This window comes from Rhincodon typus, chromosome 14, assembly GCF_021869965.1.
Source record: "Rhincodon typus isolate 14 chromosome 14, sRhiTyp1.1, whole genome shotgun sequence".
NCBI classification, from domain to species: domain Eukaryota; kingdom Metazoa; phylum Chordata; class Chondrichthyes; order Orectolobiformes; family Rhincodontidae; genus Rhincodon; species Rhincodon typus.
In genome coordinates, this window is record NC_063345.1 from 69652578 (window position 1) to 69669542 (window position 16965).

Consider the following 16965-nt stretch of genomic DNA (forward strand, 5'->3'; position numbering starts at 1 on the left):
GGATGCGAGGTAATGGTGCGTGTGGGAATGGTAGTGCGGGGTGGGGGGGGGGGGGGGGGGGGGGGGGGGGGGAGGCATCATATGGAAGCCTATAAGGTTTAAACACAATTGAACAGCGTAAACACAGGAAGGGTATTCTCAATGACTGGGGAATTTAGAACAAGAGATCATAGTTTAAGGATGCAAGGTAGACAATTTAAAACTCAGATGATGTGAAGATACCGATGTTAGATTGGAGTGGACAAAGTCAGAAGTCACACAACACCAGGTTACAGTTGAACAGATTTATTTAAATTCATAAGCTGTCCACTGCTCCTTTGTCACTTTACCTGAAGGAGGAAGAGTGCTCTGAAAGCTTGTGATTTTAAATAAGCCTGTTTGAATTTAACCTGGTGTCATGTGAAAACTGAGATGGCGAGAAATTTCTGCATCCAAATAGTGGTGAGTCTGTGGAATTAGCTGCAACAGAAAGAGGTTGATCAAAAACACTGCGTCCTTTCAAGGAGGAGTTAGATATAGCTCTTGGGGTTAAAGGGATCAAAGAGTATAGGGAGTATGGAGTTGGAAGATCAACTGTGATTGTATTTAATGGTGCAGCAGACTCAAGGGGCCAAATGGCCTACTCCTATTTTTTATGGTTTATGTCAATACTGCATATATAAAATGCACCAACAGTCCTGGGCAACAGCAAAGTGCTCAATGTGGGAGCTTTGAAGAGATTTCCAGGTCACTCTTATTTCATCTAAGAGGACAGTAACTTGACAAGTGACATTTTGGACAACTCAAAACTGGAGTCATTGTCATTTAAAGACTTTTTTTTGGAAGATCTGAACTGGCGACAATAATGTAATTACATTTAAATATGATCTTTCACCATCTCTGCAAAGCAATGCACCTACAATCTAATGAGCCCTAATATTCAGGTAAGCATCATTGTGCTATACCCTAAAAAACCAAGGGTACACAGTGCACATTGGTACTAGCTCCACTCCACATACCTGGTGCCAGACCCACTACTGTCCATCATTTAGTTCAGTGTCTTGGACGCTACGTTCAGTGTCAGACTGCATAATGATGTTGGAGGGTCTCCTCCAAGTGATGCGCTAGCACCCCAAGTCTGATGGGCTGAATGGTCAAGTTTCTACAAAGAGACACTGAATCTACTTACTGGATCACTGATCTCCGAGGAACCACTGGTGGTATTGAGATGTTGGATAATTTCCTTCAGATCTTGGGCCATCCTCTTCAGTTGAGCATCAATATTCTCCGCCAGTTTATAACTGGTCAGTAACACAGAAGTACATAAAAATGCAAGAATTAGAAGGAGTAAGTAGGCAATTCAGCCCCTTGAGCCTATTCTACTATTTCATATTACCATGATTGTAGTTGAGGCTGAGATATAATCAATGTCCTGCCTGCTCCCCATAAAACTTCAACTCACGACTGATTAAAAATCTGTTTATTACCTCCTTAAATTTACTCAATTTCCGAGGATTTACAACACTCTGGTGCTGTAGTGAATTCCACAGGTTCACGACCCATTCAGAGAATTAGTTTGGCCTGATATGCTTTAAGTCTGCTACCCCTTATCCTAAAACTATTACCTCTTGTTCTAAATTGCCGCACAACAGGAAACATTTGCTCCATTTGATTTGCTAATCTCTATTAATTAAATCACCTCAGTCTTCTAAACTTGAGTATAAGCGTAAACTGCTCACTCTCTCCTCAAAAGAGGCCTTTCATCTGACATTGATCTTGTGAACCTTCTCTGAACTGTCTCCAATGCAATTAAGTATCTCAATTAAGGGGACAGAAACTGTATGCAGTACTCAAGATGCAGTCTCACCAATGCTTTGCCCAATTACAGCAACACTTCCCTACTTTAAACTCTTATTCCTTTCGCAATAAATTCTAAAATTCCACTTGCCTTCCTTATTACCTTTTGTACCTTATGTACTAGCTTTCCGCAAATCATGAGCAACGACATCCCGATCCCTTTCACCAAAGCAGCCAGGTTTCTCCTGATTTAGGTCATAAATTGCCTTTCTATTCCTCAGATGAAAACGGATAACCTCATACTTATCCGTGTTAAACTTCACCTGCCAAATTTTGGCCTATTCACTTAACCTTTCCATTTCTAAATTTCTTATTTCTTCATTGAAACATACTTTTGAAACATTGAAACATACATACTACCAAGCAACCGGTAGTGGTAGGATATACGGGGCTGAGTTAGGGGCTCAGACGGGCATTTCTGTGGTCACGTTCAAGACAACTAGATGGTGTGTTGTCTCCCTGATGCCAAGGTTAAGGACCTCAGAGGTTGCATGAAATTCTTAAGGGGGAGGGTGAGCAGCCAGAGGTCATTGTGCACACTGGTACCAACAACGTAGGTAGAAAGAGGGCTGAGTACAGGAAGTTAGGAAAGATGAAAAGTAGGATCTCAAGGGTAGTAATCTCTGGTTACTACCAGTGCTACATGCTAGTGAGGCAAGCAATAGAAAGACAGGATAGATGAATACATGGCTAAGGAACTGGTGTAGGGGGCAGGGTCTCAGGTTCTTGGATCATTGGGACCTCTTCTGGGGCAGGGGGGACCTGTACAAGAGGGACAGATCACACTTAAACCAGAGGAGAACCAATATCCTCACAGGGAGGGTTGCTAGTGCTACTCGGGACAGTTTGAACTAGAGTGCCAAGGGCTGGAAACCAGAGCAGCATGTCAGCAAGTGGAGGGATACGGGAAGGCAGATGTTAGAAACAGTAAGCCAGAAAGAAAGGACAGGCAGAGACAGGTAAATGAACATGACGTGGAAGTGCCTGCGGTGGGCAAGGTCAGAAGTCATATGACACCAGGTTATAGTCCAACAAGTTTATTTGAAATCACAAGCTTTCGGAGTGCTGCCCCTTTGTCAGATGGACTATAACCTGGTGTTGTTTGACATCTGACTAGGTAAATGAACATGACGACATTAATGGCCTGAACTGTGTTGATTTCAAATGCAAGGAGTATTATAAATGAGCTTAGATTGTGGTTCAGTACATAGGGCTATGATGTTGTGGCCATTAGAGACTTGGTTAAGAGGGGGACAGGACTGGCTGCTCAACGTTCCAAGATTTCATCATGTTCGATGAGTTAGAGAGGAAACTAAAAGAGGTGGAGGAGTTGTATTACTATTCAGGGAGAATGTCTCAAAGGATAAATTGGACAGCTCGACCACTGAGCTTAAAAATAAGATGGGTGCAATCACTCTGACAGTATTATATTATAGGCCCTCAAACAGCTACCAAAACATTGAGGAAGAAACATGCTGGCAGATTATGGAAAGATACACCAACAGGGTTGTCATAGTGGTTGACTTTAACTTTCCCAATATTGACTGGGACTCCCTTACAGCAAGAGGGTTAGATGGGACAAAATTTGTTAAGTGCATCCAGGAGGGTTTCTTTTAACAGTATGTGGATAGTCCAACTAGAGGAGGGGCCATATTGGACCTTGTATTGGCTAATGAACCTAGCCAGGTGACTGACCTTTCAGTGGGACAGCATTTTGAAAACAGTGATCACGACTCCTTAAGATTTCAGATAATTGATCAGAGTACAGGACCACATGTTCCCGTAAGGAGGAAGGACAAAGATGGCAAGGTAAGGGACCCTTGGATAGTGTGGGAGGTTGTGAATTTAGTCAAAAGGTTGAGGAAACTAAAATCGGACAGGGCCCATGAGGAATATAAAGGGAGCAGGAAAGAACGCAAGCAGGGATTTAGGAGAGCAAGAAGGGGCCAAGAAATGACCTTGGCAAATGGTTAAAGAGAATCCCAAAGCTTTTTAGACATACATTAAAAACAAGAGGATGACTAGGGAGAAGGTGGGACCACTCAAGGATAAAGGAGGGAACTTGTACTTGGACAAAGCAGACTTGAGCGAGATCCTAAATTAGTATTTTGCATTGGTATTCACCCAGGAGAAGGACAGGAAGGGTAGTGAGATTACTGTAGAGCATGTTAATACGCTAGGGCATTTTGAGATCAAGAAAGAAGTGGTGTCGCATCTCTTGAAGTGCATTAAGATAGGTAAATCCCCAGGACTTGATGGTATCAATCCCAGGTTATTGAGAGAGGCAAGAGAGGAGATTTCTGGGACCCTGACCAAGATCTTCGTATCCTTGCTAGCCACTGGAGATGTCCTGGAGAACTGGCGAGTAGCTAATGTTTTTCTGTTCAAGTAGGAGACAGGGATAATCCAGGAAACTATAGACCGGTGAGACTCACATCAGTGGCTGGGAAGCAAGAAGAGAAATCTTAGGGATAGGATTTACACACATTTGGAAAATCATAGCCTAATTAGGAACAGTCAGCATGGCTGTGTGTGGGGCAGGTCATGTCTTGTCTTGTTTTATGAACTCGATTGAATTTCTTGAGGCGATAAAAGTGATCAATGAGGTCAAGCAGTGGATGTTGTCTACATGGATTTTTAGTAAGGCTTTCAACAAGGTCCATCATCTGGTAGATTCATCCAGGAGATTAAGGTGCATGGAATCCATGGGCAACTCGGCTGCATGGATTCAGAATTGGCTTGCCCATAGAAGGTAGTGGTGGTTGAGACAACAAGGTGCAGAGCTGGATGAACACAGCAGGCCAAGCAGCATCATAGGAGCAGAAAGGCTGACGTTTCGGGCCTAGGCCATTCATCAGAAATGGGGAAGGGGAAGGGGGTTCTGAAATAAATAGGGAGAGAGGGGGAGGCGGATAGAAGATGGATAGAGGAGAGGATAGGTGGAGAGGAAACAGACAGGTCAAAGAGGCGGGGATGGAGCCAGTAAAGGTGAGTGTAGGTGGGGAATTAGGGAGGGGATAGGTCGGTCCAGGGAGGACGGACAGGTCAAGGGGGCGGGATGAGGTTAGTAGGTAGGAGATGGGAGTGCGGCTTGAGGTGGGAGGAGGGGATAGGTGGGAGGAAGAACAGGTTAGGGAGGCGGGGACGAGCTGGGCTGGTTTTGGGATGCGGTAGCGGGAGGGGAGATTTTGAAGCTTGTGAAATCCACATTGATACCATTGGGCTGCAGGGTTCCCAAGCGGAATACGAGTTGCTGTTCCTGCTACCTTCGGGTGGCATCGTTGTGGCACTGCAGGAGGCCCAGGATGGACATGTCGTTTGAGGAATGGGAGGGGGAGTTGAAATGGTTCGCGACTGGGAGGTGCAGTTGTTTATTGCGAACCGAGCGTAGGTGTTCTGCAAAGCGGTCCCCGAGCCTCCGCTTGGTTTCCCCGATGTAGAGGAGGCCACAACGGGTACAGCGGATGCAGTATACCACATTGGCAGATGTGCAGGTGAATATCTGCTTGATGTGGAAAGTCTTCTTGGGGTCTGGGATGGGGGTGAGGGAGGAGGTATGGGGGCAGGTGTAGCACTTCCTGCGGTTGCAGGGAAAAGTGCCAGGTGTGGTGGGGCTGGAGGGGAGTGTGGAGCGGAAAAGGGAGTCACGGAGAGAGTGGTCCCTCCGGAAAGCAGATAAGGGTGGGGAGGGAAAGATGTCTTTGGTGGTGGGGTTGGATTGTAGATGGCAGAAGCGTCGGAGGATGATGCGTTGGATCCGGAGGTTGGTGGGGTGGTACGTGAGGACGAGGGGGATTCTTTTTTGGTTGTTATTGCGGGGATGGGGCGTGAGGGATGAGTTGCGGGAAATGTGGGAGACACGGTTGAGGGCGTTCTCGACCACTGAGGTGGGGGGGTGCGGGGAAGAGAGTTGTGGTCCTTGAAAAACGAGGACATCTGAGATGTACGGGAGTGGAATGCCTCATCCTGGGAGCAGATGCGGCGGAGGCGAAGGAATTGGGAATAGGGGATGGCATTTTTGCAGGAAGGTGGGTGGAAGGAGGTGTATTCTAGGTAGCTGTGGGAGTTGGTGGGCTTGAAATGGATATCGGTTTCTAGGTGGTTGCCCGAGATGGAGACAGACGGGTCCAGGAAGGGGAGAGAGTTATTAGAGATGGTCCAGGTGAATTTAAGGTTGGGGTGGAAGGTGTTGGTGAAGTGGATGAACTGTTCGAGCTCCTCGTGGGAGCACGAGGCGGCGCCGATACAGTGATTAATGTAACGGAGGAAGAGGTGGGGTTTAGGGCCAGTGTACATACGGAAGAGGGATTGTTCCACGTAACCTACAAAGAGGCAGGCATAGCTTGGGCCCATGCGGGTACCCATGGCCACCCCCTTTATCTGTAGGAAGTGGGAGGAATTGAAAGAGAAGTTGTCGAGGGTGAGGACGAGTTCGGCCAAGCGGATGAGGGCATCAGTGGAGGGGGACTGGTCGGGCCTGCGGGACAGGAAGAAGCGGAGGGCTTTTAGGCCATCTGTATGGGGAATGCAGGTATATAGGGACTGGACGTCCATGGTAAAGATGAGGTGTTGGGGGACCGGGGAATTGGAAGTTCTGGAGGAGCTGGAGGGCGTGGGTGGTGTCACGGACACAGGTAGGGAGTTCCTGGACCAAGGGGGAGTGGTGATTGGGTGTTTTGTTGGATGGAGGTCCGTGACTAGTATGTACCACAGGGATCCATATTGGGACCTCTGCTGTTTGTGATATATAGAAATGGCTTGGATGAAAATGTAGATGGGTGGGTTAGTTGGTTTGCAGATGAGTTGAGTTGCGTTGCAAAGAGTCATCAAAGGATACAGAGAAATATAAATCAATTGCAGATATGGGTGGAAAAATAGCAGATACAGTTTAATCCAGGTAAGTGCTGCACTTTGGGAGATCAAATGTTAAGGAAAAGTATACAGTTAATGGCAGGAACCTGAACAGCACTGATGTATTGGGGGATCTTGGGGCTCAAGTCCACAGCTCCCTGAAAGCGGCAACCAAGTAAATAGTGGGTAAGGATAGCATATGGCATGCTGCCTTAATTGGTTAGAGAATTGAGTACAAGAGTCAGGATATCATACTGAATCTTCATAAGACTTTGGTCAGGCCACACAGAGTACTGGGTTCAATTCTGGTTACTACATTACATGAACGAGGTGGAGGCTTGAGAGGGTGCAGAAGAGGTTTACTAGGATGCTACCTGGATTAAAGGGTATGACCTTTAAGGAGAGGCTAGAAAAACTTGGGTTGTTTACCCTAGAGTAGCACAGACTGAGGAGAGACTTGATAGAAGTCTATAAAATTATGAGGTGCATAGATAGGGTTGACAGTCAGAATCTATTTCCCCCATGAGTTGAAATGTCTAATACAGGGAGGCATGCATTTAAGGTCAGAGGGAGAAAGTTCAAAGGAGATGTGCAGGGGAAGTTTTTTTGTTTTTACATGGAGAATGGTTGGAGTCTGGAACATGCTGCCAGGAGTGGTGGTGGAGGAGGCAGATATATGTTAGGGGCTTTTGTGACATGCTGTGACTTTAAGAAGTTACTTTGTCCTGGTTTTTGAAGAGAGATTGTAAGGCAGAGGCACTGAGCAGTCTAACAGAATCACTAGAGTTAACATATTGAGACGCCTTGGGTTCTTTTTTGAAACAGCTTGAATAGGTGTGGTCAGCTCTAACCAATCCAGATTTCTGGGTTTTCATTTTTCATTAGCATAAGAGGCCTTTGGGGGTCTCCAAACAGTTGGAAACTTCAGTGAATGTCTCCTCGCTGTTACTTCCTCTGAAATTTCTCGATGGTTTTTCCTCCAGGATTGGAGGACTGCATGTGAGAATCTGTACAATATTTACCTTTTTGCCAAGGTGGTGTTTTTCTGGGATGTTACTATATTGGAACAGTTAATTAGCAATGGTTACTATATCTATTATTCAGTTAAATTTTCCAATAGTTAAGATATTCTCAATTCCTTATTTGTTTGTATTTAAACTGCAGTGTTTAAATAAATTATTTTGCTTAACATCGAATAATCGGACAAGTCGCATCACACCTGGAGTACAGCATTTCACAGCTATCTTTCAAAAGAAAAGTTGGTCTAGGCTACCTTCTTAGAAATACTGAGGAACTCTGGTCTGGTCCATAACAAATTGGGGTCTCGTTGGGATCAAAATCTATAATTCCAGGTTGGGTTTAGGACTGTCGGACTCAAAAGCTGCAAGTGGTGGGTATTAGGGTCTTTTGTTTCGGGTGTTGAGTTCGGTTGGTTTAAACAGGGTGCGCCTTGCGTAGTACTGGTTCTTTCGGTCACTAAGAGATTTGTGGGAACGAAAGGAGTGACTTCAGGAGTTTTACAAAAAGTGAGCAAGACAAAGGTTTTAGAATTGGCAAACAAGCTGGAGTTGGGATTGACTGGATTTGAGGAAAGGAGACAGTTGTGGCAATCGCACAGCATTTAAAATTGCTGGAAATGGCTAAAATTCAAGTGCAAATGAAGTAGCTTGAATTAGAAGCAAAAGAAAAGGAAGGAATAGCCCTGGCAGAACAATAGACAGAGAAAAGGAAATGAACAGTTTGAATTACAATTAAAAGCAGAGAAAAAAAGAAAAAGGATAGGAAAGCCCTAGCAGAAGAAAGAGACAAAGAAAGAAGAAAGGGCAAGAGAGAAGATAATCAGAAAGAGAGAATTTGAACTTCAGAAATTGGCAAGAGAGGAGAGTCAATTTAAAAGGGTAGAGGTGACGTAAAATTAATGAGGAGGATAGTGATAACGAGCAAACCTGTTGTAATCAAAGGCCTAATGGGGATCTGCTTAAATATGTCCAAGCGTTGCCTAAGTTCAAAGAGAATGATGTAGAAGTCTTTTTCATTTCATTTGAGAAATGGCTAAACAAATTAAATGGCCAGTGATCACATGGTTTTTGTTGATCCAAACAAAGTTGGTAGGTACAGATGTTGAGGTATTTGCAACACTGTGACAGGAGGTATCTGGAGAGTATAATGAGGTGAAAAAAAGCTATCTTAAACCATATAAGCTAGTGCCAGAATCCTGTGGATAATGTTTCAGGAATGTGAGGAGGGACCTTGGTTAAATATACTTTGATCCTTTCAAACTCAACAAATTTTCAAAGGTGGGTAAGTGCAGTGAAAATAGATCAAGTGCATGACGTTTTTAGAAAAACGATTATTTTGGAGCAGAGCAAAAATTCACTTCCCGAAATAGTGAGAACTCATGTGGAAGAGCAGAGTGTGAAGACTGCAAGATTAGCAGCGGAAATGGTTGATGATTCTGAGTTGGTTCATAAATCAAAGTCTGGCTTCTGACATCAGTTTCAATCTGCAAGGAATAGAAGTTGGGGAAAAGAGAAATCCTCAGGTGTTAAGGGAAATTGAGATCTCATTGAAGATAATGAAGGTAATCTACCATAGGGTAAAAAGGAAACCTATGAGAGAGAAAAGAGAACTTTAAAAAACCTCAGGTTAAAGTAGGCCACACGAAGTCGCAGTGTTGATCGTTCTGGAAAAGCACTGGGAGGACAGATGTCAGAAAGCAGGATAAGCCAGTGAATTTTGTTGAAGCTGTAAAGGAAAGAACAGGAAAGGAAGCTAAGAAGCCACACCAGAATGTACAATGTGGTCAGGGGTTGGTTGAGAAGGAAGTGGTCTTCAACCATTTACTTGCAAGGGTAAAGTTTATTCGCATATGGCAGGAGGAGCAGGTAAAGCAATTACAATTTTAAAGAGATAAGGGAGCATGTCAATCTTTGATACAAAAACAAAGTTGCTGGAAAAGCTCAGCAGGTCTGGCAGCATCTGTGAAGGAAAAAACAGTTAACATTTTGGGTCCGGTGACCCTTCCTCAGAACTGGTTCATCAAGGTGTATTACCAGTGGGTTACAGAAAGGAGGTGTTGAAGATAGCACAGGTGGTCATTTGGGAAGAAGGAAAACTCAAGCCAAATTACAAAAATATTTTTACTGGCCTGGATTGCATAAGGATGTAGCTGAATCTTGTCAGACATGTCATACGTGTCAGGTAATTGGAAAACCAGCACCTTCAAAACCCATTCCTGCATTTGAGGAAGGGTTTCAACTGATTGCGTAGGACCCCTACCTAAGACAAAGTGGAAATCAGTACTTGTTGACCATAATGGATGTGTCCACTGGACTTCCAGATGCCATTCCATTATGCAATTTCATAGGTAAAAGGATTGTAGACAAGTTACTCAAATTTTTCACTATGTACTGACTACCCAAGAGTTACAATCAGATCAAGTATCGAATTTTACAAAATTATTCAAGGAAGTCATGGATAGTTTAGGAATAAAACAGTTCAAATCCACTGCATACAATCCAGAATCACAGGAAGCATTAAAGTTTGATGCCACTGCTCCAAAGACCATGTTGAGGGTGTATAATTAAGACTATCCAGAAGATTGGGATAAAGGAATTCCATTTGTACTTTTTTGCAATTAGGGATGCACCTAATGAAATTACCAAATTCAGTCCATTTGAATTAGTTTTGGGGCAGGAGGTGAGAGGACTACTGAAAATAATTAAGGAGAAATTGGTGAGTCATAGTTCACAGATCACATATTTGGACTGTGTCAAACTTTAGGGAAAGATTAAATACAGCAGGGTGAGTTAGCTAGACAACTAAAAATAGCACAGCCTGTGATGAAACAGGAAGCAGACAAGAAATCAAAAATTTGCAATTTTGCGAGAGGTCATAAAGTGTTACTGTTACATCCAGTGGTAGGTGAAGCTATAAAAGCAAGGTTTAGTGGACCTTATCAAATCAAAAGGAGATTGATTGAAGTGAATTATTTGATAATACTGCCAGGTAGAAAGAAATCTCTCAATGTGCCGTGTGAATGTGCTCAAAAGGTATCTTGATAGGGAAGGAAAGCAAAAAGGAGAATGTGGTATTCGTTACAAGAGTGAAGAACCAAGTTCAGAGGATTCTGAATTGGACATTCCTCAAATTAAATTGGACAATAAGGAAGTACTCAAAAACTGGGGTAAATTATTGAGTTACTTTTCAGAGGAAAATCAAAATGACCTGAAAGTATTATTACAATCACATGGGGAGGTGTGGGGGAATAAACTAGGAAGTTCTAATCTAATTACACATGATGTAGATATAAGAAATACTGTTCCAATTAAGCAACATTTTTATGACTTAATCCTTTGAAGTTGGCACAGGTTTTAAAAAAAGAAAGACTGAACGCATGCTCAAAGATAACAACATTGAAGGGAGTTGCAGAGACTTGGAGCGGCGACGGCCTAGTGGTATCGCTGGACTGTTAATCCAGAGACCCAGACAACGTGCTGGGGACCTGGGTTCAAATCCCGCCACGGCAGACGGTGGAATTTGAATTCAATAAAATATCTGGAACTAAGAATCTAACAATGACTGTTAATCCATTGTCCATTGTCAGGAAAAACTCATCTGGTTCATTAATGTCCTTTAGGGAAGGAAACTGCCACCCTTACCTGGTCTGGCCTACATATGATTCCAAACCCACAGCAATGTGGTTGAATCTTAACTGCTTCTGGGCATTTAGGGATGGGCAATAAATGCTGCCTAGCCAGTGACGCACCTCATCCCATGAATGAATAATAAAATGGTACCAAAACCAGATGGCACAAAGCGATTGTGTGGGGAGTATTGTGAAGTCAACAAAGTCTGATACTTTTCCTATTCCACATTTGGAAGACCGAATTGAGAAGCTGGGACAAGCAATTTATATTTCTACGTAGAATTTACTGGCAGATACCTTTATCCAAAAGACAATTTCGGCTTTCATAGCACTGAATGGACTAAACCAATGTCATGCCATTTGGTATGCAAAATGCGCCAGCAACATTTCAAAGACTAACCGATGAAGTCATTTATGGATTTTCCAAATGTGGAGTGTACATCGATGACTTGGTGATTTTTAATCACACATGGAAAGAACATTTGCATGCAGCAGGATGAGAAAACAATTGCTGATGAGTATCAGAGATAGTAGGAACTGCAGATGCTGGAGAATCTGAGATAACAAGGTGTACAGCTGGATGAACACAGCAGGCCAAGCAGCATCAGAGGAGCAAGAAGGCTGACGTTTCGGGCCTAGACCCTTCTTCAGAACTGATGTGTTGTCGTGACTTTGATGAAGAAAGACAGGGGTGTTTGGTAGCAGGGAAAAAAAGGACTGAGCTAGATTGTAGTTGTGAATGTCTGCAGCTTAGAGTTAATGTAATGTATATATATTGTAGTGTACTAATAGAGTAAGACTAAGTGTTTTATAAACGAAGCCTTCTTTGTATATTCATGGTTTTATTCCCAGGGGGAGCTGTGATGATGCTGTGACCAAGTTATTTTGTCCTGTTTTTTACCCTTTGAAGAGGGGTTGTAAGGCAGAGGCGCCAAGCAGTCTACTTGAAGAGCTTGTGAGGCCTTGGTTTTTTTAAAAAAATAAACAGCCTGAATGGCTGTGGCCAACTCTCAGATCCAGATTTCTGTGTTTTTGATTTTTCAGTAGCATAAGCTGCTTTTGGGGTCTCAAAAGAGTTGGAAGCTTCAATGAGTGTCTCTGAATTTTCTTTGGACTATTTTGCCTCCTGGATTGGAGAACTGCATGTGAGAATCTGTGCCTGAATTTGCCTTTTTGCCAAGGGGTGTATTTATGGGATGTTACAATATTGGAACAACTAATTAGTAATAGTTACTGCATCTATTGTTCAGTTACATTCTCCAAAAGTGGAATTATTCTAAACTCCTCTTCCTTTTGTATTTTAACTAACGTGTTTAAATAAATTGTATTTTGCTTAGTGTTGAGTAGTTTGACCAGTTGCATCACATCTGGAATATAACACTTCACATCTACCTTTAAACGACCAAAGAGTTAGGGACTCAGTTACCCTCTTAAAATATCAGGGGGTCTGGTCTAGTCCATAACACATTTAAGGGACTTTTAGATAAGCACATGAATAAGTAAGGAATGGAGGAATATGAACCAAGGGCAGGCAGAAGGGATTAGTTTAATTTAGTGTCACGTTCGCCACAACATTGTGGGCAGAAGGGCCTGTCCCTGTGCTGTACAATTCTATGTTCTATTTTAGAGATATATGCAAATTTGGCTACAGTACTTTCTATCCCCACATTCAAGTCATTTATATAGACTTAAATAGTTAGGGTCCAAACGCTGAGGCACACAGCTAGTTACTTCTTCAAACCTGAAAAAGATCCTTTCATCCTGGAGCAGTGAACAGAAAGAAGAGGACAGGAGTGATCATGTCAAACTCAGCTCTGACATTTTGAAACTTGCTCACCATCAGCTTGAAACAGAGATTAGGAAATGAATATGGACGATTCTCATTGACATGGACGGAGCTGTGGCAGTGTAGAAATGACTATGCATCTCACCAACCAAATGCCCATAAGCAGCACCTGTACAGACATTCGTGTCTGTACAGGTGCTGCTTATGGGCATTTGGTTGGTGAGATGCATAGTAGGTCTGTCAGTCAGCAATTACAAGGATGAGAGTATCTGGTCAGTTCAAATTCCAAGTGCCTTCCTCCCAGCTCCATTACATTGCTAACCAGTATATTACATCTCTGAACCGCCTCTGACGACCTTGATCATCTACATACTAACACAAACATATCCAATGGTCCATCTCCTATGTCAATTTGCTTTGACTATTTAGAGAGTTAAAAAAACTGAACATTTGGGGTTTCCAAAATTATGAAACAAAATGCTGACATGGGGAATAACAAGGTCACTGGCTTTCATCATAATCAGAAACTCAGTTACTAAAATAAGCCTCCACCCTGTCACAAATTCAGGCTGCTAGTTTACATCTGAATATGGAATCCAAACTGAGCTTCCAAACATTTCATCCTTAAAGCCACTCATTTTCTGCCCCAGCCCAGATTCTAATTCAGCTGCTCAAATGACACCCTTCTCACGTATAGATGCCTGCCTTCTAGTCTCTCACCCTCAGGAAACCATTTCACGAACAAGTCTTCAATGACACTCCCTGGGACCTATATCTCCAACACTTCCAATGTAGCACTGTTCATGTCCCGAGTGGGTTTGTTGGTGTCAGCATAGAAAGAAACTTACTCTGTCTAATCCTGCAATGTACCTGTCCTGGGAATGTTTGATTGTCACAGTGTACAGGGAGATTTACCTGGTTTTAAATCCTGCTATAAATACCCAACACTCACGTATGCTCTCGCTCTTCATCAGCATGCTGCAGGTAAATGGTGCCATGCTGATCCTTGACGGATTGCTCCAGTGGTTCCAGCAGGTCTTCCAGTTCCTTCTGCTGTGACAGGATGAAGTCAAGCTCTTGATCCAGTCTATCAGAGATATCACCACATGAAATCATTATCTCAAGTGTTTACAAGTCTGAAGGTCTGGTTTACATCTGAAAATGTCAGCACATTCCAATAGACAATTCATCCAAATGCAGGTACCACATATTGTAGTACAGTGAGAAAATGTTTTCCACTCCCTGGTTCTGAGTTTTTTTTGCAGAAACAGTATAGTGATGGAAAAAGTGTCAGTCACTCTCTCAGAATCACACCTGCATGCCACTCTGGAGGTCAGAAACAGAATCCAGCAGTTGCAGCTCTGTCTCCCAAGCTATGAAGCATGCACAGAATTGTTCTTGCATTCAGTTTTTAACTGGCAGGATAGACGAGCAGGAGTGGCAACTTAGTGGTGTATACAGTTAGGAAGGAGTTGCCCTGGGAGTCGAAACGTTAACAATGGAACCCATAAAGTCGCATGGCAGCAGGTCAAACATGGGAAAGGAAACCTCTTGCTGATTACCATGCATTGCCCTCCCCTCTAACCTCAACTGATTAGTCAGTACTCCATGTTAAACAACACTTGGAATGAGCATTGAGGGTGGGAAAGATGCAGGACATACCGTGGGTGAGGGACTTCATGACTGACTTCAATGTCCACAATCAAGAGTTGCTTAGAAGCATCAATACTGATCAAGCTGGTCAAGTTCCACCTGATTCAGCTGCTAGATTGGACCTCTGGCAGGTGGTGAGGGTACCAACAAGACAGAAAAACATACTATCATGCTCACCAATCTGCCTGCTGCAGATGTATCTGTCCATGACAGTATCAGTATCAGCGCACAGTCTGTGGAGACAAAAGCCTGTCTTCACATTAAGAATACCTTACATTTTGTTGGGCAAGAGACATGGGATGTTAGGGAGAACTTACTTTTTAAGCAGCAATTGGTAATGACTTGGAAATTAGTGCCCAATCAGGTGAGGCAACTGAAGTCACCCAACTATTGCAATGGCAGATTGGATGGACTCTTATGGAAATGAACCTGCAAGGCTCTAGGGATCGAGTAGAGGAGGGGTGGTGGGATCAACTGGATTGCTCCATGAAATGACAGCATTTACTTGAGGCTGAATGCTACTCTCCTGTGCTGTAAATCAGTCTAACACAATGAGGTGTTCAAAATTAGAGTTTTGATGCAGTACAGGACAAATTGTTTCTACAGGCAGGAGGGTCAATAACCAGAATGCACACATTTCAGAGGATGTAAAGAAAAGAGAAGATAAAAACAGTTTTATAGAGCGAGTTCATGATGGCTGTCTGCAAGGTGAATGGAAGCAGGCTCAACAGCAACTTTCAAAAGGGCAATTGGAGATATAGCTGAAAAGGGAACACTTGCAGGGTTATACAGGAAGACCTGGTCAAACAAGACTAATTTGACTAACAGTCACAATAGTCACATTGACAGGTGTGTGCTGTATAAAACTGACACATTTGATTCTCACTTTGACGCAAAGGCTGGATGAAACCCAGCTTACAGAAGAGTGTTTTCTGAAGCAATATGTCCTTGAACCAACTCAGCACAGGCCAACTTAGATTTACTGATGAGAATGCGTCAGCAAATCAATGATAAGCACGTGATTGACTGAATAGCATATTTAGTTTCAGCCATATACCAAGATTTTAAATTTCGTCAATGCAGCCTTTGAAGGGATGTAACAGAAAATGACAATAGCAGATGAGGTATGATTGTTAGTGGTGAAAATACAGCTCAACGGGTTCAAAGTATTATCTGGTGGAACACAAATGCTTCTCAAATTGAAGCCAATGGATCGAGACTTGGACACACACTTTCCAGAAGGTTCACAATGCAGTCAAACAGCATGTGTATAAGTGACAGATGTGAGCAGAAGACCAGTCATTAGTGCAGAAGTAAGCCATTCAGCCCATCAAGTCTACTCTGCCATTCAATGAGATCATAGCAGACCTGATAATCTTCAACTCCATTTTCCTGCCTTTTGATTCCTTTAGTGATTAAAAATCTCTCAGCCTTGAATATACTTAACAACCCAGCCTCAACAGCCCTCTGTGGCAAAGAATTCCAAAGATTCACTAATCCTCAGAAGAAATTCTTCATCTTGGTATGCATGACCCCTTATTCTGAAATTATGCCCTTTGGTTCTATCACGTAACAGGCAGGTCCAGTTAGGTTTCACGTACTATTAAAGATGCATGTTAACAGCATGGGATTCAGTGACAGAACAGTGCTGAGCAAGGAGAGACAGATAAACTGTCTTGTTGGAACTGCTCATTGCCTGGCACTCGTGTGGTGCTAATATTAACTTGCCCGAGTTTCTATGCATATGGGTATGAACTGCTTCAGTGCCTGACTGGTGGCAAATATTGCTGGACACTGCAAACACCCTTCTTTTGATACAATAATGTAGGGAAAGCCTTTGATGAAAAGCAATTGAAGATGGCCTAGTCTAGAACAGTATTGTTAGGAATTGTACTACAATATCATCCTTTGTGAAAGACTCTTGATTCAGGTATGGTCTCTGCAGATTGACAATTTCCCTGGTCAGTCCATTGGTTAAGGAAGGCCCTCTTTACATTCACACCAAAGAGGAGCAGACAATTTTCTGACTATCCTGATGAACATTTAATTTTCAACATGACCAAAAGCAGATCATCTATCCTGCTTGCAGCATCCTCTAACTTGACTGCAGACCTACAGGAACAGCACTGGAACATAGTTATTCCAGGGGCTGGGAAGACAGAGGCTACAATATTGTACCAAAATAATGACA

At 43.1% G+C, this 16965-nt stretch overlaps 1 protein-coding gene across 3 annotated transcripts in view; it reads right to left on the reverse strand.

The window, feature by feature from the left end:
* nup62l (nucleoporin 62 like) overlaps positions 1-16965 on the reverse strand; it is a 47368-nt gene that overhangs the window by 6276 nt on the left and 24127 nt on the right. For all 3 annotated transcript variants that reach the window (XM_048605100.1, XM_048605102.1, XM_048605101.1), the window contains exons 10-11: positions 14074-14208; positions 1169-1280 (exon numbers count right to left, since the gene is read on the reverse strand). In XM_048605100.1, the coding sequence (XP_048461057.1) occupies positions 1169-1280; positions 14074-14208 (247 nt within the window). The remainder of the gene's footprint in view (positions 1-1168; positions 1281-14073; positions 14209-16965) is intronic.